At 52.9% G+C, this 22,186-nt stretch overlaps 1 protein-coding gene across 1 annotated transcript; it reads right to left on the bottom strand.

Annotated features, from left to right (window-relative positions):
* Positions 1–16,559: 16,559 nt before the first annotated feature.
* On the bottom strand, positions 16,560–20,808 carry TNFSF14 (TNF superfamily member 14). The gene is made up of 4 exons (XM_036890847.2): positions 20,227–20,808; positions 18,903–18,939; positions 18,622–18,663; positions 16,560–18,142 (listed from the first exon to the last, which is right to left on the bottom strand). Exons 1-4 carry the CDS (start codon positions 20,440–20,442, stop codon positions 17,715–17,717), a joined length of 723 nt encoding a protein of 240 aa, XP_036746742.2. The 5' UTR covers positions 20,443–20,808; the 3' UTR covers positions 16,560–17,714.
* Positions 20,809–22,186: the final 1,378 nt, after the last annotated feature.

The raw sequence follows: 22,186 nt of genomic DNA, 5'->3' as shown, positions 1-22,186 counted from the left end.
GTGCTGAGACGTCCAGGCTCACTGGGGGCTGTCTCCTTGCTAAAGCTCACCATCCTGAGCCCCTCTGCCCTGCTGGTTCACTCACGTCTTCCCTATGTTCCAGGAGTTTGTCTGCGTACAGGTCATCCAGAAACACTCCGAGGAATGGGACCATGCCCTGTGCCATGGGGGTGGGGAGGTGATGAGTCCCCGACTGCCCGAGGGAATCCCACAGAGCCTCCCCTGAACCCCATACCTGCAGCCCCCATCTCCCTTGGACCCCCCTGTGCTGCCTCCCTCCCCTCCCTTTGCTCTGCTGTACCCTCCCGGGCCCTCCCAGTGCTGGCTTTTGGCTAGTCCCAGGACCTGTGGTGCCTGCATCTGTCCTCCAACTTCCCCCTGTACCCAGCTGCTCTCACCCTCCTCCTGGTCACCCCAGAGCTGGCAGTTCAGAGCTGGTGGGACCAGGAGCATGTGCAGGGTCACCTGCACCGCCTGTGACCCGCGCCACGCCACTCTCACCTGCTTCTTCCTGTCCTGGGATCCCTTGGGGGCCCACAGCTGTTGCTTCACAGTGGCCCTCGCCTCCTGCAAGGTCCAGAACACTCAGGTGCTCGTGCTCCCCTCCCACGTGGCCTCCCACAACCAGACCTTGGTGGATGGATGCCTTGCGTGAGTCCCGTGGCACCTATGCTGTCACCACCTCCAGCAGGCTCTCAGCCTAGAGCGACCCCAGCTCCAGCACACACTCACCCTCTCTTGTGTCCTTGGGCCGCGGCCAGCCGCCCTGAGAGGGTCAGGGGAGGTCCCTCTGCCTCCCAGGGTGCCCTGAGCACCCACTGTCACCTGGCTATCAGCACGGCTCCCCTCACATGACAAGGTGGGATGGGCACCATGCTGAAGCCCGTCTTGCGCTCCCTGGACCCTGCTCACCTGGCAGGCCCGCACCCCAGGGTGATGGTCTCAGAGGACCCAGGGAGAGGCCGACCTTGCTCAGCCACGGGCCCCACCCCTGCTGCCGTCCCTGTGCCAGCCCCAGCCCTGACTGGGGATCTGTCCCCTGGGTCCTCACTAGATGCCAGGCCCGCAGTCAAGTGGAGCCAGGGACAGAGACAGACGAGGCCCTCATGGGCCTGAGGGACCCTACTTCCCCCATCAGCTTCCCCGTCTCACCCCGCACTCCTCGAGTCTGCCCCAAGGCTGTGCCATAGAACTTGCCCCAAGGACCCCTCCCTTCCAGACCTCCAGCCTCCATTTACCTTGAGGAGCTGCTTCCTTTTAAGCCCTTTGTCCCTCTTTTTAAGTTTTTTGTAGATCCAGGAGCTCTGCCTAAGAGGAGGGGAGAGGAGGAGGGACACATGTGGCCAGCAGGCGGAGAGTCTCGGGGCCGACCCCTTTTCCTGGGGATCCTAGAAGGCCCACTAGCCCGCAGGAGGCTTTCCACCACAGCCCTGAGCCCTGGGGAATCAGTGGCCTGGGGAGGGGGCTGCGTGTTTCCACCCGGGGCCTCCATTCCCAGTTCTCCCGGGGGCGAATCTGCCTTGGGCCAGGTCGCTGTCCTTGGGGCAGAGACCTCCTGCTGCAGAACGCATGCTCGAGATCTCCAGTTGGCTTCAACCCACACCTGACATTGCGGGAAACTGATTCCTCCAGGGGTACCCATGGCCCAACCCACAGGGGGCCCCAAGAGACCGCCATCGCCGCCCCTAGGCTCTGCCGCCTCCCAGGAAGTCCCAGCCCACTGAGGGGACACTGCCAGACCTAGGGGTATCCCTGTCCCCTCAGGTGCCCTGGTCCCGGGGACAGGACTACCCACCAGGAAACATGTCCCCAGGTGCTCTCCAGACGACGAATAGCAGGGCGCTGCAGGGCGTAGAGAATGGCATGGAGGGCAGCAAAGTTCCTGAGGGCCAGACACTCCTGGGAGGGAAGACAGAGCTGCGCACGTGGCCTGCTTCTCTGCTTCTGTCCCCCCATGAACTCCTGTCCTTAAGGAGACAGACACCCAGGGAGCCCAGCACACCTGGTACCTGCTGAGCAGCCCTTCTGGGTGGAGGACTGTGGCTCAACCCAAGGAAGGGGCCAGGGATTGCTGTCCCTGCCCCCACCCCCCGGGGCCTGCGAGTCCAGGTCCACATGGCCCTGACAGGGACTGTGCAGGCAGACCCAGGCACCCATCCTGAGAGCAGGCCAAGGAGGGGAGCATGTCACAAGATGCCAGGATGGACCCCAGGGGCCGTCCCATGACTCACCTTGGCCACCCGGATCCAGAACTCCACCACTTGGGCCCTGTCCCGGGCCGTCATGCTCGGGGTCCTGAGGCAGGAGGAGGTGACCACGTTAGCTGTGGCACCAGATTGCCTGATCTGATGGATGGTGGGGGCTAGGTGCTCAATGGTTCTTGTCGGTGCCTGGTGCCAAAGGTTGGCCTTCCATTCAGAATATGTCAGCTTGGTGAACAGCTCCTAGTGATGACAAGTGGGTGTCATCCAGCTGTGCCCCTGGTGCCCCTGTGCCCAGGCAGGGTCACCAGTCAGAGCTGGAGCCCAGGCAGCTGGGGACGTGCTGTGAGCCTTGTGGCCATCTGGGCTTCAGACCCCGTCCACTGAGGCCCCCAGGACCAGATGCTCGGGACCCCACAGTGGTGGGGAACGGAGGGGCTCTGCTCACAGGTACCCTCACTCACTCCTCCCTGTAGCACAAGGCAGCTCACGCCTGCCCGTCCTGGGGCATCTGTCTCCCATTCTGCCACCCCGTGGATCCCGCTCCCCACTCAGGTGCAGTTTCCCCCGAAACAACTCCACCCAGGGCCTTTGGTGGTGTCTGTGTCTCCCACGCAGTCACGTCCATGGCAGGGGCCTCTGAAGTGCAGAGGCTGTGGAGGCCTGCCAGGCCAATGGCCCGAGGACCTAAGGCCCTGGCGGCACCTCCCTGAGCACCCCTCCCCTGCTCTGCCCCTCGCAGCCCGGCCAGGCCCTGCCCACCTTCCCTCCACTCCTCCTCGTTGGTTCGCAAGGATCCCTTAGGGCCAGCCCTACTGTCCCCCTGTGGTCAGTGCAGTCTTGGGCGTGGGGAGGGTCTCTCAAGGCACAGGGTGAGTCCGTGGGGAAGCTGGGACGTGGGCCCAGATCACAGGAGTCCACGTCAGGGGAGGGCAGGTCTGGGGCAGCCCGTGACACAGGGAAGGCCCACGCCCGACCCCGAGAGCCCGCTCCACTCACCGCACACATCAGGGTCAGCTGCTCGGCCACCAGGCGTGGGCTGAACTGCAGGATGGTGGGCGGCTCCTCCATCACGGCACAGGGGGTGCTCGCGGCACAGGGGCTGGTGGGCGCTGGCCCTGCCTCTGGCTCTGCCGTGCTTGGTGCCATTCCGGTAGGTGGTACGCGCCCCGGGCCCGAGGGCTCAAGGGGCTCCAGCTCGGGGCCTGAGACCACTCCTGGGATGTCCCAGGGGCTCGCAGCTAACACCGGGACTGAGGCCACTGCTGGAACATCCTCCGGCTCTGCAGGGACCGAAGCAGGTGACACCGGCTGTAGCTCCAACACAGGGGTCTCAGGGAGCTCCTGAAGTGGCTGTAGATACAGCTGGCACGACAGATACCGGCAGCGCCACCTCTGTTTCTTCAGACGTAGTGCTGGAGCAGGACACAGAAAGGGTCACCCCGGGCCTGATTCTCCACGCCTTACAATGACAGAAAAGCCCTCATGGCTTTGAAGTGAAGCCCATCCCAGATGGTCCCCTGGATGGAGCCCCTCACCTTCCAGCTCTGCCACCGTGGGCCCCAGGTGCTCCTCCTGGACGAAGTGGTGGAGGACTTGGCCCTCCCGGGTGGATGAAGCCTGTCTGTCATGGTGGACCTTGGGCGCACTCTCGGGCTCCCAGGCCAGGCGCCTAGCCCGTCCAATCCTGGGCCTGCGGGAAGGCCGGGGGGTGGCAGACTGAGAAGCCTGGTCTTACCCCCCACACTGCCCTCCCTGCCCAGCCATGTGTGCGCCTGGTCGCTGTGCCCTCCCCTGCCTGTCCGGGCACCTGCCCCTCCCCCTTCTTGACCCTGCGTGTCTCTCCTGGGACCCCGTCCTCTCCCATCCTCCCCAATAAATAGTCCCCAGTCGTCAGCCCGCCCGTGGGAATCCAAAGATGGGTGACCTGCTGGGCTCTGCTGGGCGCCCCCTGCCCCAAGCCCCAAACGCCCCCTCCGCCTATTCTGTGCACACAGGCAGCACCCCCTCTGGTCCCAGTGAAAACTAACATTCTCAGTTCCTCCTCTGGGCCCTCGTCATGCCCCCCATCACATGAGGAGGCCGTGAGGGCATCGCCCATGACGCTCCGCGGCCGTGACCTGCGGATGACGCCTGAACTGACTGCCTGACTCCCCCCGGGAAGGGGTCCCAGTATTGTGTCTGCTTCCTTCACTCAGTTGTGCTAAGTGTGCCCAAAGGGCCTGCACAAAGTGGGTGCTGCACACCTATTGTTGCTGAAGGAAGTCCCCCCAGAACCTGTCCAGGTACCCCTCTGCTGCCCCCAGAGGCCCCTCATGTGGCTTCAGTGAGGATAAGGACCGGGCCCAGCCTCAGGGAATTGCGAGCCTCCGTTCCAAAGGCTGCTTTCCTTGTACTTTTCCAAACTGAGGCCACTGACAGGTGATGCCCAAGGCTTTTCATCAGGTGCAGAGAAGTAATAGCCCCGATGTGGCCCAGCTTGGCCAGCAGTCCTTTCTGCAGCACCCAGTGCCTGGGGAGCCCCTCTAAGCTCCTCCCATGTTCCCCATGGGCACCCTAATAGGCTGATCACCAGCCACCCTACCTGTCAGAGGAACACACCACGGCTCAGACACATGTGGGGACGCTCAAGACACACCGTGGGCTGTGGGCAGAGGCCCGACTGTGCCGAGGAGGGGGGTGGGTGCTCACCAGGGGAGCCGCTGGCCTGTGGTCGGCTGCTCGGTGTCCTCGGGAGGGAGTGTGGCCTCGGGAGTGTGTGTGGGCCCCGGAGCGCTCCGGCTGGTATTTGGAGCTGGTTCCACTCGTGCCGAGCGCTTTCTCCACTTACTCCTCACGCCTGTCCGGGGAGCCCTGAGCTTGGGGACCTCAGTCCCATGGACAGCTGACTCAGGTACAGGCTGAGGGGGGCAGCAGGGATATAGTCAGTGGGAAACCCAGTGGCCACCAGGACTAAGGAGGTTCGCAGCTCACCCCAGAGCCCCCAGCCCCCTGGAGTGCAAGCAAGGAGAGGCACAGGGTGCCCCGGGGACGAGGTTCCAGGCCCTCTGGAGTGGGCCGGTCGGCCACTCTCGTGGGGCAGCCCTGGGAGGGCCCTGGCAGGTTGCCAGGTTTGGAACAGGGTCCTGGGTGTAGACAACCTGCCCCAGGCCCAGGGGGATGGGGTAGGTGAGTCCATCCACCAGGTCCTCGTCGCTCCCCAGGGTGGAGCTCTGCAAAGCCGGCGCCTGGTAGCGGGGTAGGAGGCACCCGGGGCTGCGTGGACCTCCCCGCAGGGGGCAGTGTGGGCCGCAAAGCCCGCCCCCGAGGTCAGGCGCACAGGGCCATCTGCCTAGACATCCAGTCCCTGGGGGAAGGAGAGGACACCTCCGGGCTCAGGACTAACATGCGGGTGGAAGTACATGGTCCCAACCCTCACCTCCACGTCCTGAATGCTGCGACCAGAGCTGTGGCACTGACTGCCCCGCAAGGGGGCCACCACCTCACAACATGCTGCCACCCAGGAACGGCCCCCCTCCTCCCCAGCCTCCAGTCCCACCCATGCCCCACGCCCACCGCACACACACAGGAAGGGCCGTGGGAAGATCAGCCTGGGATGGGTCACACTGTGGCCTGGCCCTGGAGTGGCCCGCTCTGGGCTGCCCTGTGTTACCTCAGGGCTCCTCGGGAGACACGGACAGAGGCGGTGGAGGAGGTCACTGAGCCAGCGCCCACAGCGAGCAGCAGGACTCTCCGTCTCGGCTTCCCTGACTCCCACGCCTTCAGAAGGCTCCGCACAACAAGACCGCATGTTGCTCTGTCGAGCGCCTCCGGTCAAGTGAGCAGGACCGGGGTCTGCGGCCAGGGTCTGGGTTCCGTCCGGGTCACAATTCAGGTTCTACTGGGCGTGTCTTCAGTGACATCACTTCTTCAAGGGTCCATTTCTGGGGCCCCTCCCTGCATTCAGACACGCCCACATGCCCCTCTGGGGCTGCTGACCGCCCACCCTCCTGGCCTTTGCCCTGCACGACTACACAGATCTCCAGCAGAGCCCTCCCCTCGCTCTTTGGCAACGTCACCAGGGTCCCAGCTATGAGGAGACAAGAGATAAGCTCAGGCCTCTTTTTCTTACCGGTTTCGTGTCCCGCTGAGGCCACGGTACCTCCCAGTAGCTGCCCAACGTCCCAACCTGCACAGGCAGGGTCATGCCAGACATTCCTCCCTAGGGACATTCCCAGGGATACATGGATGACCCCTCCAACTCCTGCGGGCTGGTGTCACGTGTGTCTGATGCGTAGACTCAGAGATGGCAGAATGCCAACCAGGCTTGGCATGGAGCGTGGAACACCACGCAAGTCAGGCCTGGGTTCAGGCCTTGTGATCTTGGGCAAGTCACTTCCCCTCTAGGCCAATTTCAGGTGTGCACCTTGAAGGGATGGTAATGAGAGGAGATCCAGGTGGTGTCACCTACTGGCATCCACCTTCCAGAGGTCCAGGCTGCTCTCAAACTAGGTGCTTTTCAGACCAATCAGTGAATGGGTCAGAGTAGCTCACTGGAAATGAGGTCTGTGCTGCCTCTGAAATCCGAGGTGGTCCACCCGGCTGCTGTGCCCTTTGTGTGTGGGGGGTGGAGGAGGGTCCAGGTACAGCACCTCATTCATCATCTTAGGAGAGCTAGGCATGCCCACACGATAGACTTCTAGAGACTTCTCGAAGACGAAGGCCCCTGAAAAGTAACAAGAGATAAAGAAGGACATTACATAATGATAAAGGGGTCAGTCCAACAAGAGGATATAACCATTAGAAATATATATGCACCCAATACAGGAGCACCAGCATATGTGAAACAAATACTAACAGAATTAAAGAAGGAAATAGAATGGAATGCATTAATTTTAGGAGACTTCAACACAGCACTCACTCCAAAGGATAGATCCACCAGACAGAAAATAAGTAAGGACACAGAGGCGCTGAACAACACACTAGAACAGATGGACCTAATAGACATCTACAGAACTCTACATCCAAAAGCAATAGAATGCACTTTCTTCTCAAGTGCACATGGAACATTCTCCAGAATAGACCACATACTAGGCCACAAAAAGAGCCTCAGTAAATTCCAAAAGATTGAAATTCTACCAACCATCTTTTCAGACCACAAAGGTATAAAACTAGAAATAAATTATACAAAGAAAACAAAAAGGCTCACAAACGCATGGAGGCTTAACAACATGCTCCTAAATAATCAATTCCAGAAGTATGTTGGATGAAAGTGGGGAGAGTGGGCATCCTTGTCTTGTTCCTGATCTTCAAGGAAAAGCTTTCAGCTTCTTGCTATTAAGTATAATGTTAACTGTGGTTTGTCAGATATGGCCTTTATAATGTCGAGGTACTTGCCCTCTATACCCATTTTGTTGGGAGTTTTTATCATGAATGGATGTTGAATTTTGTCAAATGCTTTCTCATCATCTATGGAGATGATCATGTGGTTTTTGTTCTTTTTGTTGATGTGGTGGATGATGTTGATGGATTTTTGAGGCCATTAACATTTTTAATGAGGGTATAGATCTTATGTTCAATATCCTTATCACCCCCCCTCCAAAAAAAAAAGCCGGAAGGAGGAAATTTTTAGACGAGATGGTCAGTTACACAGGTGTTTACCAACCTTTAAAGTCATCAAGAAATATAACATTATATATTTACAGCATTCTTGTATGGCCATTATACCTCAATAAGAAAAATAAATGTTGGATGTTTTACTTATTTATTACTATTTTTTCTTTTGGTTATCATTAATATACAATCACATGAGCAACATTGTGGTTACTAGATTCCCCCCATTATCAAGGCCGCACCACATGTCCCATTACAGTCAGCGTCCATCAAAATGTTGGATGTTTTAAACCACCCAAACAAATGAACATAACAATTCTCAATCCTCTTAGCCCCTTGTGGTGCTTGAGTTGTTTTTTTCCGTTTAGATTAGTAATTTTCATTTTTGTAGGAATAGAAAAAAGGTTTTCTTTACGAAAGGATATTCTAAAAATGTATTTGGTCAAACAGGTGTCTTTACATGAGATTATGTATGGTTTTATATAAATAGGACACTTTTTTTTTTAAGGTTACTAAAAATCTCACTTTGACCGCTATGCAGAGAATGACCTGTAGGGGGTGGGAGTGGCTCTTCACCAATGAAGAGGCTGTTGGAGATGCAAGAGGCTGAATAGCATCAGACTTCGGTAGATTAAAATTTATAAAGTTTCTATGGAAATGTCCAGAAGAGAGGACTAGAACGTGTCATTTCCGAACTAAGTAGAAGAAAAAACTGGAATGAGAGAGAAAAAAAGCAAAGAAACACAATAAGGCACGGAAGGAGAGTACAAGAAATATAGAAAAAGGGACAGTCAGAAAGTGCAAAATAAATTCAAACATATCCGTACTTGGATTCATATTGATGGTCTAAGTCTGTGTTATTCGACACAATGGCCGCAAGCTCTATATCACCATGGAGCACTTGAAATATGGGGGTCTGTTTGAGGCCTGCTCTTAGTATGAAATGCACCCCAGAACTGGAAGGCCTGTAGTAAAAAAGCATGTGAAGTAGCTCACTATTTTTTACTGATAACACCTTGAAATTATAACATTCCGGATATATTGTTAGGAAAAATATCTTGGTAAAATGTATCTCCCCATTTTTAACCTCTTCATCATGGCTCTGGAAAATTTCAAATTCCTGAGATGGTTCACGTTACATTTGCATTGGTCTACATATGTGAGTTAAAAGACAAATATTGTCAAACTGGCTAAGAAAAATTAAGTTCCAGCAACCTGTGGTTTACATTTAAACAGAGAAGGTAAAACCAGCTGTCAGTTAAATAGCCAGAAAGAAAGTTGTCTGATGCTGTTATCAGACAGACTGGACTTAATGACTGTTATCACACAGACTGGACTTAAGATGTGATGCTTTTAAGAGATGCAGAGAAAATATTTAATAGGTCTGAACATCTACTCATGATTTTTTTAAAATCTCTTAGCAAACTCGGAATAGAAGGGAACTTCCTTAATCTGCTAAGGTCTACCTAAAACATCCTACAACAGATTCATCACTAAGGGTACAACATGAAAAGCCTTCACTTATCAGAAAGAAGACAAGGAGGTCTATTTTTTTCATGTTATTGTGATAACTCTACACATCTATTGCATTGTATATACCCGCAACAAATGTTAGAAAATATTTCAAAAACATGCCATTTACAATAGCACCAACAAATGGAAAGGCCTTACAAATAAATCTAAAAATGCTGCAATTATTTATGGAGAAAATAATGAAATGTTATTGAGAAACATTAAAGAAAACCCAACCAAAAGGAGAGTTATGCCATGTTAATTGTTTGGAATGCTCCATGCTATAAAGATGTTTATACCCTCTAATTTGATCTACAGATTCAATAATGAAGTTTGAATAAAAATCTAACATGTCTTTTCAGGGAACTTGACAAGCTTTACCCTTTACTACCTTTACTCTTAGAGGATCCCACATAAGCAAGATAACCCTGAAGATGAAGATTAAGAAGGGCATTTTCCTCCCAGATAGCAGGACTTATTTTATTAGTGAAGGGCTTAATTAAGTTAATGGACTGGTGTAGGTATAGACAGTTGGTTTGCCTGGCTTGCCCTTAGGAAATGAAGGACGCTCTCTGAGGTCTTCCATGTCATCAGGATGATGGCAACATGACAACTTACTGCTTCTTCTAAGTTAGATATAAATCTGGAACACATGTTGGCCTCTTATTTTTGCCTCTTAGTTACACATATTTTAACCTAAAATTGGGGGGTATCCTCCAGTGGATGCTAACATTATATGAGTTAATGTTTCTATATTTATGCCAAAATAGACTGTTAGTAAGTTTAGAGTTTGATTTAGAATATATATGTGTATCCATCCATCCGTCCATTCACCATTTTATCTAAACACCCATCCATCCATCCAGTTGATCTTCCACCTACCCACCCATCCACTCACCTACCTGTCCATTGCCCACACATGAACCCATTCATCCATCCATCCACTCATCTGCCCGTACATTTTCCCACCCACCTATCCACACTTTTACTCATCCAGCCATCTGTCCACCCACACACCTCCCCAACTGGTCCAACCATCCAAATATCGGTCCATCTGTCCATTTCAGTCTGCTGCCTTCCTATCTATCTGTATGGTTATAGAAAAGAACTTGCAAGGCCAATCAGTCACCCACTGATGCATTAAAAACCACCCCAAAACTTGGTGGTACAAAATAACTGTTTAATTTGTCTAAGGTTCTGTGCAGTGGCCCAGCAGGGCTCGGCGGCGATGTTTAGTCTCAGCTCCACAGGCCGGGCAGCTCCTCCGGGGCTGGTGGACCTACTGTGTGCTCACTCTCAAGTCTCATTTTATAGGGCCTCTGTCCACCGCCTTCTCTTCCAGGCCACTCAGGGCTCCAAGAAGGCAAAAATGGAAGTGACCGGGCTTCCTAAAGCCTCGATTCTAGAATTTATGTGATGTCACTTCCGTCCCACTTTATTGGTCAAAGGAAGTCACAGTTAATTTAGTTCAGTCATTCTTGTTTGAGAACCTGTTGTGTGTCAGGCATGGTTCTGGGTTCTGACGAACAAAACAGATGAATCCTCTGCCCACCACGTAGCTTGCTTTCTGTTTTGTGCACTTTGTGTTACGTGGAGACTATATTCGCTCACATGTGAATCAAGTTTGAGGTCTTGACTTTTTTGGGGTGACTTTTCTCCCCACCCATAATAGGTAGGGCTTTTCTAGATCCCCTTAATCATGACAGGCTACTTTTCCAGGATGCAGTTTCCAGGTGGGGGGCCTCAATTCCACCTCCTCTGCTCCTCACAGATCTGAGCCACATCTCTGTCCCTAGAGGCTGTTAGATGCCCATTTTCTTTGCCCCATTGGGTCTTCATTGGGGACTTTGGGCATCTAAGGGTTTTTCTTTCTTCCTTTCAAGCTTGTCTATATGGCTAAAATATTTTATTGTACTGCATGCAGCACACGTATGTGTTTGTAGTAGGAGAAAGTTCTCTGGGCCAGTTGAGACCTCATCAGATTGGGTTTCCAGGGAGCAGGTTCTGTGACGGAGTTGTGTGTGCTGCATGTTCATGGGAAATGCTGTCAGGCTCAGCAGAAAGGGGCTGAGGGAGGGTTTGGAATTGATATGTAACAGTAGCAGCTTCAGAGGGTCTTATGGGAAGTTCTGAGGCTGGAGTGGTTCTTCAGAATTATCCCTGTGTGATTCCCCTGCTGTTGGCCAAACTCCAAACTGCAAACCTCTTCATCACTTTTGGCTTTGGAGATCAATGCCAGGAGCACATTCACTGGTCATTCCTGCTTTCTACCATCTCTCTTGGGAAGGAATGAACATACCAAGCCAACTAACTATTTGAACAGGTAAGTGGACAGGGAGCATAAATAATAATAATATCCACAACAATGGCCAATATTTATTGAACACCCAGGAATTGCTCACCTAAGCACTTGGCATGTTTTAACCAAGCCCAACTATTGGGAGGGGGGTTGTCTTATGAAGGAGAGGTAGTAGGGATATTAGTATCCCTATTTTACAGATGAGGAAACTGAGGCAGAGAGGTTAAGTCAGTGTCTAAAGTCATTAATGGCCAGAGTGGAGATGCAGATCAGAAGAAGGGAAGGCAAAAGATCTTATATTATTATTTCAAAATTATTATCCCTCCTTGCCTATCATCGACTCTTCCCAACAACTTAGAAAGAGAGGAACTAGTTTTTTCCTCTGTATTGTACAGCTGGGGAAAAAGACTCAGTGAGGTAAAGGGATTTGACCAAGATGCCATAGGAGAGCCCTGGGGTGGTAAGTCAGTCCTCAGGGCCAAGTTTTGGGTGAAAACGTCCTGAAGTGGCAGGGAGGGTGGAGCATGGAGGAGAAAGTCCGGGGGTACAGACTCTCCTCAGGGACAAGGAGCTGGGCCACCCACTGGGTGAGCCATCCAGATCCAGTTGGAAGTCTCGGATTTGAGGTCCTGAGACGGAGGTCAGCACCCACAGGCTCAGAAGCTTCCTTCCAAATCTCCTATGAGGGCACCCAGGACCTGAGAGAGGGGTCCCCCTGCACAAAAAGACATGCGTGAGGATATTCCTCACAGCATCGTGCATGATAAAACCTATGTGTCCATTGGTAGGGAAGTGCGTAATACAATGGTATCTATGCACAGAGCTTCAGTACTCCCTGGTAAATTTAGGAGAATGACTGAGAGTATGGGCTCTGGGAACGGAAGGCTCCATCCCTTCCTTGGTAAGGGACCTTGGGCCAGGTGCTTCACTTCCCCGTGCCTCAGTTTCCTCTTCTGTAGTCACAGGACACTGACAGGTTTGACATCATAGGGGGGTTGTGAGGATTTAGAGAGATGACACATGTCTAGCACTTGGCACTTGGCAATTGCTGAGAATGTCAGGTGTCTGTAAGCTTTTTCTGTGGATAAGGATGAGTGGAAGCCTCTGACATCGATCCCCTCCACAGCCCTCACCGAGCAAGGTAGCAAACCGAATGCAGTGTTGTCTCAGAGTGGAATGGCAGAAGTTAGGGCTACTCTTGAAGGTCCAAGGGCATGGTGACCAGGGTCTTGGACTCCTCAGGGATGAGGAACTGGGTCGCCCACTGGGTGAGCAATCTAAACCAACAGAGTGCCGGCTGGGGGACGGGAAGCTCAGATGGACAGTGGGGGAGCAGAAGGTGGTGAGCGCCCGTTGAGGGGATGGATTCAGCACCAGCAGGGGAAGCTGTGGTTTACGCCATCCACTTTCTTTTTCTGGTTAGAATAGAGATCAACAAGACTCCTGCAGTAGCTGTCCCCAAATGCAGCGAACCTCTTTATAAAGAAGAGAAAACCTAGAGGCATAAGGGGCAGACTGTTCTGGCTGCCGTGCAGCACCCCCCAGGTCCCCACCCGTAAGCGTTAGTTCTTGCTGCTGTAACAAATCACTGCAGACGTAGAGGCTTACGACAGCAGAAGTCTATCAGCTTACAGTTCTGGAGGATCGAGTCCCCAGTCAGTTTCACTGGACTGAGGCCCAGGTGCTGGCAGGGCCAGCTCCTTCTGCAGCCTCTCCCCTGAGTGTGTACATGGCCATCTTGTCCCTCTGTGTGTGTCTGTGTCCTAATTGCCTCTTTTTATAGGGACACCAGATATATTGAATTAGGGGGCACCCTAATGACCTCATTTTACCTTAATTTCCTCTTTAAATTCTCTATTTCCACATACAACTCCATTCTGAGGTCTTGGGGGCTAGTACTTCAACATATGATTTTGCAGGGGGTGATTCAATTCAGTATCCATAATGGGGGAAAGTTCCTGGGCCCCAATTTTTGGAAAAAAGAATCCTGAAAACACGGAATGTTCCCCAGAGAATTTCTGGGAGGACTGAAAACTAGAAGAGGCTTGAGTCCTGTCTCCATTGCAGAGCCCAGAGAGAGAGAGGCTGCAGGTCCCCCGAAAGGAAATGACTCAGTGGTGTCTCTGGGCAGTTGAAGCCACAGATAGCTTCAAAGAGTTTCCGGTGCCTTAACCTGGCTGAATATCAGCCTCATAAGCAAGGCTCACTGGTGCAGAGAATGCACCACTCCTGATAGGTCCCAAGTACAAAAAATGAAGGATGATGAATAAGAAGCAGACCAATGATGGGCATCCACATGGACGTGGAGCTTGAGAATCAGACAGATCCCTCGCTCACCCTTAACGCCTCAGCGTGTCCTAAACTTTCTGGAATTTTGACAGTCTTGGGAAAGGAGCTTGTGGGGAGGGATGGTTTCCAATTGACTGATAGCAAGTTCTTAAGCATCCTGGTGCAAAGGGATCTTTGCAAAATTATGTTACATTATGAAATGAAGGAAAGTTTAAAATATTTGCACTCCTGGTGAGCTGAGATTCACATATGCCTAGTTTGTCTTACTTTGGGGCTTAGTTTATGCTCATGAATCTTAGTTTGGATTCCCACAGAGGTTGACCCCAAGAACCGGATTTGGGGACAGACCCCCCAGAAGGAATGCAGCCCTGCTGACACTTTGATTTTAGTCCCATAAGACTCATATAAGTAGATGACTTCTGACTTCCAAAACTGTAAAATAATAAATTAGTATTATTTTAAGCAGCAATAGGAAATGAATACGAGTCTGAAATCCCATTTTCTTGCAACCTGCAGTCATCTCAGCCACCTCCAGGAGTAGTGGAGATGATGGTGAGCTGGTGAGCCACTACCTAGCCTGGGTTATGGTCACAGTTTCCAACCTCACAAGGAAAAAAAATCTGGATTTTGTCCACATGCAAAGATTTTTGTAATGTTTAAGTATTTGCTGCTAATTTCCACTTCAAAAACGCCTCCAGTGGCTAGCTATGGCCTATAGATGTAAGGTCATCTTCAATGTAGTAATTAAAAAGAATCTGAAATTTAAATGTGTATGTGATTACAGCTATGCTTACAAAAAGAATACCTATTAAAGACTGAAGAGCTCACTGTGGGCCAAGCTCTGACAAAGTACTGAAACACCCAAGTCGTTTTGCCTCACAATAATCAGGGTAAGGTAGAAGCCACTATCCGTCTTGTTTTACAGATGAAGAAACTGAGGCCCAGAGAAGCCAAGTATGGATCCCAAGATCACTCAGCTGGGAAGTGGCAGAGTGGGGATTTGAACCCTGATGGGCTGGCTCCTGTGTAAGACCCATTCTGTTCCTGTGAGATGATGCATTTCACTGTTTGAATACGATGATATGTAGCAGGAGGCACACAGCATATGAAATTCAAAAATAATTCATCGTTGTTTTTCCTTCTAACACATCTGCATCTCAGCAAGAGGTGAAGAGAAACGGGGTAGCTTTCCAGGGGCTGGGGGAGGGAGAGGATGGCCGACTTCAGATCTTGAGGAAGAGATAATTTCAGGGAGGGCAAAGTCTGAAAAGATGTCAGAGCACAGAAGGTAAAAGCGGAAATTGAGTAGATAAAATTCTCAGAAGTTGTAAAGTAGGTCAGTGGCCTGGGCTAGGGGCTTCCTGCTCCTCCACTTTTATCTGAAATCAAGGTGGGTCTAGCTCTCCTGCTGAACCACCTCTAAGCCTGCAGGGTTCTGTCTGCCTCCCCTTCCCCTCCGTCTCTCTCTCCCCTCCCTGTCTTTCCTTCCTGCTACTCCTACCCTCCCTCCCTTCTTCCTGTCTCCCCTCCACCTCAAGGCCAGGAGGCCCACCCCAAGAATATTCCTTGGAGGCTAAACTTAGCAAGAGGTTCCATCCCCAGGCGGAAGTTGGTGGCTACTCGTAGCTTTTTAAAATACTTGGTCCCCATACCTCGGCCTCCCCCTCAAAGCCACAGAAACAGAAAGACAGTGATCAGAGTAAAGGAAACTCCGGTGGGAGCTGGGGCAGGGCATTTGGGGCTGTCCCACCTTCCACCAGCCCAGCAAGCAAGGTGTGCCTGCAGTAGGCGGGAGGGGGAGGCCAACATCCCTGCCTTGGTACCTACATCTGAAGCTGGGGCCAACAATGACTCCTGCCTAGGTATGTATATAAAGATGTGACTCACACGAGATGCCTGGCTTAGGGCAAGTCCCTGACAAATGCTATTCTTAATATTTTTTCATCACTTTTGGCACTCACACACTTATGGAGCTCTTACTGTGTACCAAACAGCTTTTTCTGTGCTCAGTGTGGTTTAATCCTCAAAACAAACCTAAGAGGTAAAAAGTGGTGTTACCTCCCATTTTACATGTGAGGCAACTGAGGCACTGAGAGGCGATGAGGCTTGCTCAAGGTCCCACAGCCAGTACGTGGCAGGGTGGGATTGGAACCCAGGACTGTCTGATCGCAAAGCCCGTTTCCTCCCCGATGGTAGCGATAATGACAGCTACATGACCAACAATTACAATAAAAATTCATGCCCCTCCGGGGTCTGAGCCCTCATCCTAGGGTTCTGGGAACCAAAGCTCCCTCCAGCCACACCAGGGCACATGGGCATTTGCACAGACCACCTGATTTGTATGCATATTGTTACCTGCCCTTCCCCTCACTCTTCCAGTGCCCCCACTTCCTCCAAGCTTCCAGCTGGCTGGGTTGACCGCCCCTCTATCCAGGACGCCTGCAAGAAGGGTGCTTGGCAGGATGTAGGCTCCACTTACTCAGGAATCTGGGGTTTGAGGGGGATGCAGACATGGGCATGAGGTGCCTGGCTTTCCCCCAAGCTTCCTTCATGGAGCTGGGCCAGTGGGGCTCAGTTTCTCATCTGAAAAGTGTCCTCCACGGGTCATTCTGTCTGTCCCTCTGCCTCCAAGCCACCCTTCTCTAAGAACTAGGTGGACCCAGGTGCAACCTTTACCATTTATTTCCCCAGTGGTCAGGACACCCAGGGCTACAGACGGTCTTGCCCTAACCCCAGGATGTGTTTGTCTTGGCTGGGAGGGACCTCAAACCGGGAGCGTCCATGTGTGATGGGTCTGTCAGGCCACATGGAGAAGCCTGATGTGACAAACGTCACAGCCTATGTGTCACACCTGGGGTGACTGTACGGCCGCTGTGGGTGTGGCGGGGATGATGACTTGTGTGTGATTGTGTCGCCTGTGGCTGTCATGCGGTGTCTGTGACTGAGCGCTCGTGATGCTGCCTACAACTTGTGTGTGCTTGTTCGAGAAGCCAGTGCTTCACGTGTGTGAGTCTGCGGTGGGTGAAGAGTGAGATCGCGGAGCGGTGCGATCTCCGTGATGCTGCAGGCATGCCTGGCTTTCTTTCTTTCTCCTTTTTTTCCCTTCCTTCCTTCTCTTTGTCTTTTCCAAGTGCCAGCTGGTGCCACGGTCTGGCCTTAGTTGCGTCCTCAGCGGGATGTGAGTGTTCCCCAGGGCGGGAGACGGCGGCCAGCCCTGGCGGGGAGGATTTGCACCAGGGAAATGGGCAGACGTTTGAATGCCTCCCCCCTCCTGGGGGAGCTGGCTGTTAAACGTTTACCAGCACATTCCTGAACCTGCGTCTCTAACTCCAACGTTTCACAGCAGGCTGAGGTGTGGCCACAAGTCCCTCAGTGGGACTTGAGTATGTGGCTCTGACCATGGGTGTGGCTGGGCTGGGCTTTCCGCACCCACGAGTCCTGATAATGAGTCTCCCACACCCCACACTCAGGGAGAGGGATGTTTCCAGTCCTCAGCCAAGTGTCTGGACCCCAAAGTCCCCCTTTCCTTTGACTCAAAAGCATAAATACCCACCCCAACCCCTTATCCTGAATATCAGGCAGATCAGCGCTACCCTCTGCTCAGGGGCCCTACAGACCCCCAAGTCTCCAGGTCTGCATGTTCAGTGTTGTCCATGGCAGGGTCTGCAGTCTCCTTTTCCCCACGGGTGCCCGCTGGGCTCTGCCTGCTGGCTTCGGAGACATCCTCCAAGGTGTTTGTTTCTGTGGCGTCCGGTCTCTTGAGGCATCCTGTGAGGTTTCTTTCTGCCAGACCCACATGCAATTCGCCATCACTCTGTCCTCTACACCATGAAGGCCCCAAAGTAGGACCGCGTGCCATCCCGGAGTCGGACCAGGCGCTCATCCGGCACGCGGACCACCACCTCCTCTCCGGCATCCAGGTGGACCACCCCGCCCAGGAAACTGCTGTCCCACCAGACGCGGGGGCTGGCCGCCCGCCCGCAGGGCGACCGCCGGCTGACCAGCAGCTCTAGCTCCTCCGGGTAGCGGGGTGTGCGCTTGTAGAGACCGTGGGTGATGGGCAGGCCTCCCGTCAGCCCCTGTGGGCAGCCCATGCCGCCTAGCTGCACCTTGGAATAGATGTAATAGTAGCCGGTCCTAGAGATCACGAGAGCGCCGTTTTGGTAGCTGAGGCCCCTCAGGAAGGCCAGGCCCAGCTTCGTCTCCCAGAGCAGGGGGCCCCCGCTGCCCGTCAGGCTGGAGTTGGCCCCTGGGGAGGAAGACAAAGGGGGCTAGTCAGTGCAGGTCCTTCTCTTGCTGTGTGACCCTAGGCCAGTCACCAACCTGCTCTGGGCCCCCAAACTGTGCTAGGCTGTCTGTGAGTTTTATATGTATGAATTCACTTTATCTTCACTTTGCAGGTGGGAAAATGGAGCCATGGGGCTATTAACGGACTTGCCAAAAAGCATCAAAACATGCAAATGGCGGAACCAAGCCACGTAGGAGGAACACACCCTGGTCCAGCCACCTTAGAACCTCCGTGTGCCTCAGTTTCCCTGTCTGTAAAATGGACATACAAATAGCCCCTGTTTAGGATCAAATGAATTCATATGTATGAAGCGACCCTGGCAGTGCCTGCATTCTGGGCACTCCGCATCTGCCATGAATACTCTGACATGCAGGCGCCTGCCTGGTCTCGCCAGGACGCCCTGACCCCCACCCCGTGCCAGGTCCCTGGGTCCCCCTCACCTGTGAGGTGTGCTGCTGGGTTGACTTGGTGGGACCTCCACCCTGGAGAGAGAGGGCCACAGGTAAGGAGGGAAGGCAGTGCGGGCAAGAGCCAGCCTCCCGAGGGGGCATCCGCCCAGCCCTTTCCGGAGTGGCCCAAACTTCTGCTTCTCAGGCCCAGGAGGGAGGGGCATCTGCAGGACTCCGGGCCATTGTGCAAACCGCATTGGGCAATGGGCTGAAGGAGCGCAGGTAGCGTGGGAACCATGCCACCCCTCCTAGGGACCGGGACCCTGACTCACCTTGCACCAGCTGCTCCCAGGATGTCGCATCTCGTTCCTGAAAATGCAGTGTTACCCACGGTGAGAACCTGCAGGGCCCACGCCCTGCATGACTCAGATGCATGACTGTGAGGCACACACAGCCCATGGGCATGAACCCAGGGCCACATGCGCATGCCCCACCCTCACGCAGCATCCTCATAACCACCCACTGCCTCAGTTCCACCCTCCGTAAATGGGCATATGAATAGTACCTGCTCAGGTCTCAGCGAGCTCCTATGTGAAAAGTGTATCACGGTGCCTGGTACATTGTAAGCATTATATAAGCATTCATTAAATAAGGGATATTAAAGATACACAGATATTTGGACAGCTGGACATGTGGTCATAAATGCCAATACATGGATATGGACATGTGACGTGGGGCACAGGCCTGGACACTGACAAGACACACATGGATGCAGACACATGGATGCAGGATTTGTGGAACCATGTGGGTCTGCAGACAGAGACCCTGAAACAGATATGCAACATCAGCCCACAGGCTGCAGACAGGTATGTGGCCATGGGAATGCATGTACCCAGGGCAGCAGGGCAGGCCAGCAGGCCCACGCAGACATGTGGCCACGCACATGTGGCTGTGAGATCCAGACACGAGGAGAAGGGACCTGGACATACAGGACATGAAAGGCCAAGAGCACATGGGCGTGGCATGGGACCCACAGACCAACAGATGTGACAGACAGACACACATATCCATGGACAATGGGAAACGGATACAGAGAGACACTCTTGAGGGCTCAAAGTAGGTAAGTGATAATCCCGATAGTGGAGACCAGGGTACAGCTAATAACAATCGGCAGCGTCAGAACGGTGGTTGTGGTGTCACAAACTGCAATATAACCATTAAATTTAGAGACTACATTTTATTGTTCCCACCACTAGAAGAAGTGATAATTATGTGACACTGTGGAGGTGTTCACTAACGCTACAATGGCGTGGCAAGTGTATGGCAATAAACCTGGCGAATCAATGTGCTGTACACCTTAAGCCTACACAGTGTTATAAATCAATTACACCTCAATTAAAAGAAGATAAGGTTGACTTCAACTTCTCGAATGCTTGTCTTGGGCCAGCCACCGCTGTGCACCCCACACATGGTATTGTTTTATTCCCTGTGAGGCGGGCACTCTTTATTATTATGCCCATTTTACAGATAGGGAAACTGCAGTAACTTGGCCTGGGCTGCTCTGAGTCCCTCCCCTGTTCTGCGCACACAGGCACAGAGAGACACACGGTCACGCAGGAGACCCCCCCCACTCCAGGAGTCCTGGGCCCTACTCACCGGCAGGGGGGCCACTATCTCCCCCAGGCGCCAGTGCAGCCTCAGCAGGAACCAGCCCTGGACGGCCAGCCCAGCCGCCAGCAGCAGTAGGAGACCCAGGCCCAGCCGGGCGGCGCTGCAGGGCTGTCTCCGGCGGTGGCGACCCAGCCGGGTGAACGGGATGTCTGTCTGTCCATCCACCACGAACACCGAGGGCCGCACGACCGTCTCCTCCATGTCTGTGTGGACGAAACCCTAGGACGCGTGGGACTGGGCTGGCACCCGGTAGGGAGGAAGCCAGAATTGCCCAATGCTGCCGGGCTTCACACACTGCAGACAGGCACCCGCAGCTGGGCTGCCTTTAGAGCTGGGGTTCAGCCCCTCCCCTTTCCCCACGCACCCTCCTCTTCTTCCTGTCCCCCCCCCACCGCACCCGCAGCCCAGCCCCATATCACTCTCACTCCTTCAGCCTGTCCCACTTTCCAGGGGCATCTGAAGGAATGGCTCAGACGGGGATTGGAGGGGGAGGCCCCAGCTTTCTGCTGTTGCCACTTTGTTCACTCGGTGGCCAAATATTCATGGAGCATCTCCTGTGTGCAGGGCACCGTTCTGGGTTTGAGGGCACAGCCATGAACAAGGGAGACAAAGGTCCCTGGTCTCATGGAGCGCCTATTCTAGCGGGGTGAGAAACACAGTGAGCCTAATAGACAAGAAAATAATGTACTCTTGACCCTGAACCACACAGGAGTTAGGGGCACTGACCCCCGGCGCAATTGAAAATCCACATGTAACTTTTAACTCCACCCAGAACTTAACAGGTAATTGTATACTGTTGACCGGAAACCTTACCAAAAACAGTCATATTTTGTGTGTTCAGTGCATTATTTACTGTATTCCTACGATAAAGTAAGCTAGCAAAAAGAAAATGTTTTTCCAATTGTTAAAAATCTCCAAAAAAATGTCTAATATATATTTATTGAAAAAAAATTGGTGTGTAAGTGGACCTATGCGGTTCAGCCTGTGTTGTTCAAGGGCCAATTGTATAGTGTTTTAGAGAAGAGTAGTGGGAAATACAAGAATGGTTTTCGGGTGTGTGCATGTGACTGTGTGTGCATGTATGTGTATACGTGTGTGTGTGCGCACGTGTAGGCATGTGCATATGTGTACACGTGTATGTGTATACGTACATACGTGTGTGTGCATGCATTCAAGTTTTAACTGGAACGCTGTCCAGCTGGTTAACTAAGCCCAAGCCTGAGAGTCACCCTGGATCCCCAGTCTGTCTCGTCCCCCACGTTCCACTCTTCAGGAAGCCTGGTCAGTTCACCCTCCAATCCAGACCTCAGATCCAGCCACCTGTTTCCATCCCACCGTAACCGTCTAGCTAAGCGCCGTGGACCGCATGTCTGTGCCCCACCCCCAGGCCGTGTGCTGAGGCCCTCATCCCCGCGGTGGTGGTATTCGGAGGCGAAGTTTTGGTGGGTGACTGGGCCATCAGGGTGGAGCCCTCACAGACGGGGTAAGTGTCTTTCTAAGATGAGTCATGAATGAAATGACCTCTCTGCCATCTGAGGCCACATTGAGAAGGTAGCTGTCCGCAAGCTATCACCAGAGGAAGGGGGCTCTCACCAGAACCTGACCAAGCTGGCCTTTCCAGCCTCCAGAACGGAGAGAAATGAATGGCTTGTTATTTAAGCCACCCTGTCGAGGGCATCTTGTTATAGCAGCCCAAACAGACTAACCGTTCTTACTTGGACTACTGCAGTAGCTTCCCACCTCAACATCCTGCGTTAACCTCTTGCCACCTTGTAATTCATGCTGTAGCCTCTCGCTGGCCTGAGCTCGCTTATTTATTTATATTTATTTTATTGATTCAAAACTCATACACCAGAAAGCCAACCATTATAAAGTGAGCAACTCAGAGGCATTTGGTACATTTACAATGTTGTGCAGTTCCATCTAATTCCAAAACACTTTCAAT

This window comes from Manis pentadactyla, chromosome 12 (assembly GCF_030020395.1).
Source record: "Manis pentadactyla isolate mManPen7 chromosome 12, mManPen7.hap1, whole genome shotgun sequence".
NCBI lineage: Eukaryota > Metazoa > Chordata > Mammalia > Pholidota > Manidae > Manis > Manis pentadactyla.
This window is presented reverse-complemented; position numbering and strand designations above follow the sequence as displayed.

Excerpts from the sequence above, each read along its gene's own strand:
- TNFSF14 (XM_036890847.2), bottom strand. The coding sequence starts at position 20,442 with ATGGAGGAGACGGTCGTGCGGCCCTCGGTGTTCGTGGTGGATGGACAG. Across the intron at positions 18,940-20,226 it reads AGATAGTGGCCCCCCTGCCG|GAACGAGATGCGACATCCTG; the intron begins GTGAGTAGGGCC and ends CTGCATTTTCAG. Across the intron at positions 18,143-18,621 it reads CCCAGCAGCACACCTCACAG|GGGCCAACTCCAGCCTGACG; the intron begins GTGAGGGGGACC and ends CTTCCTCCCCAG.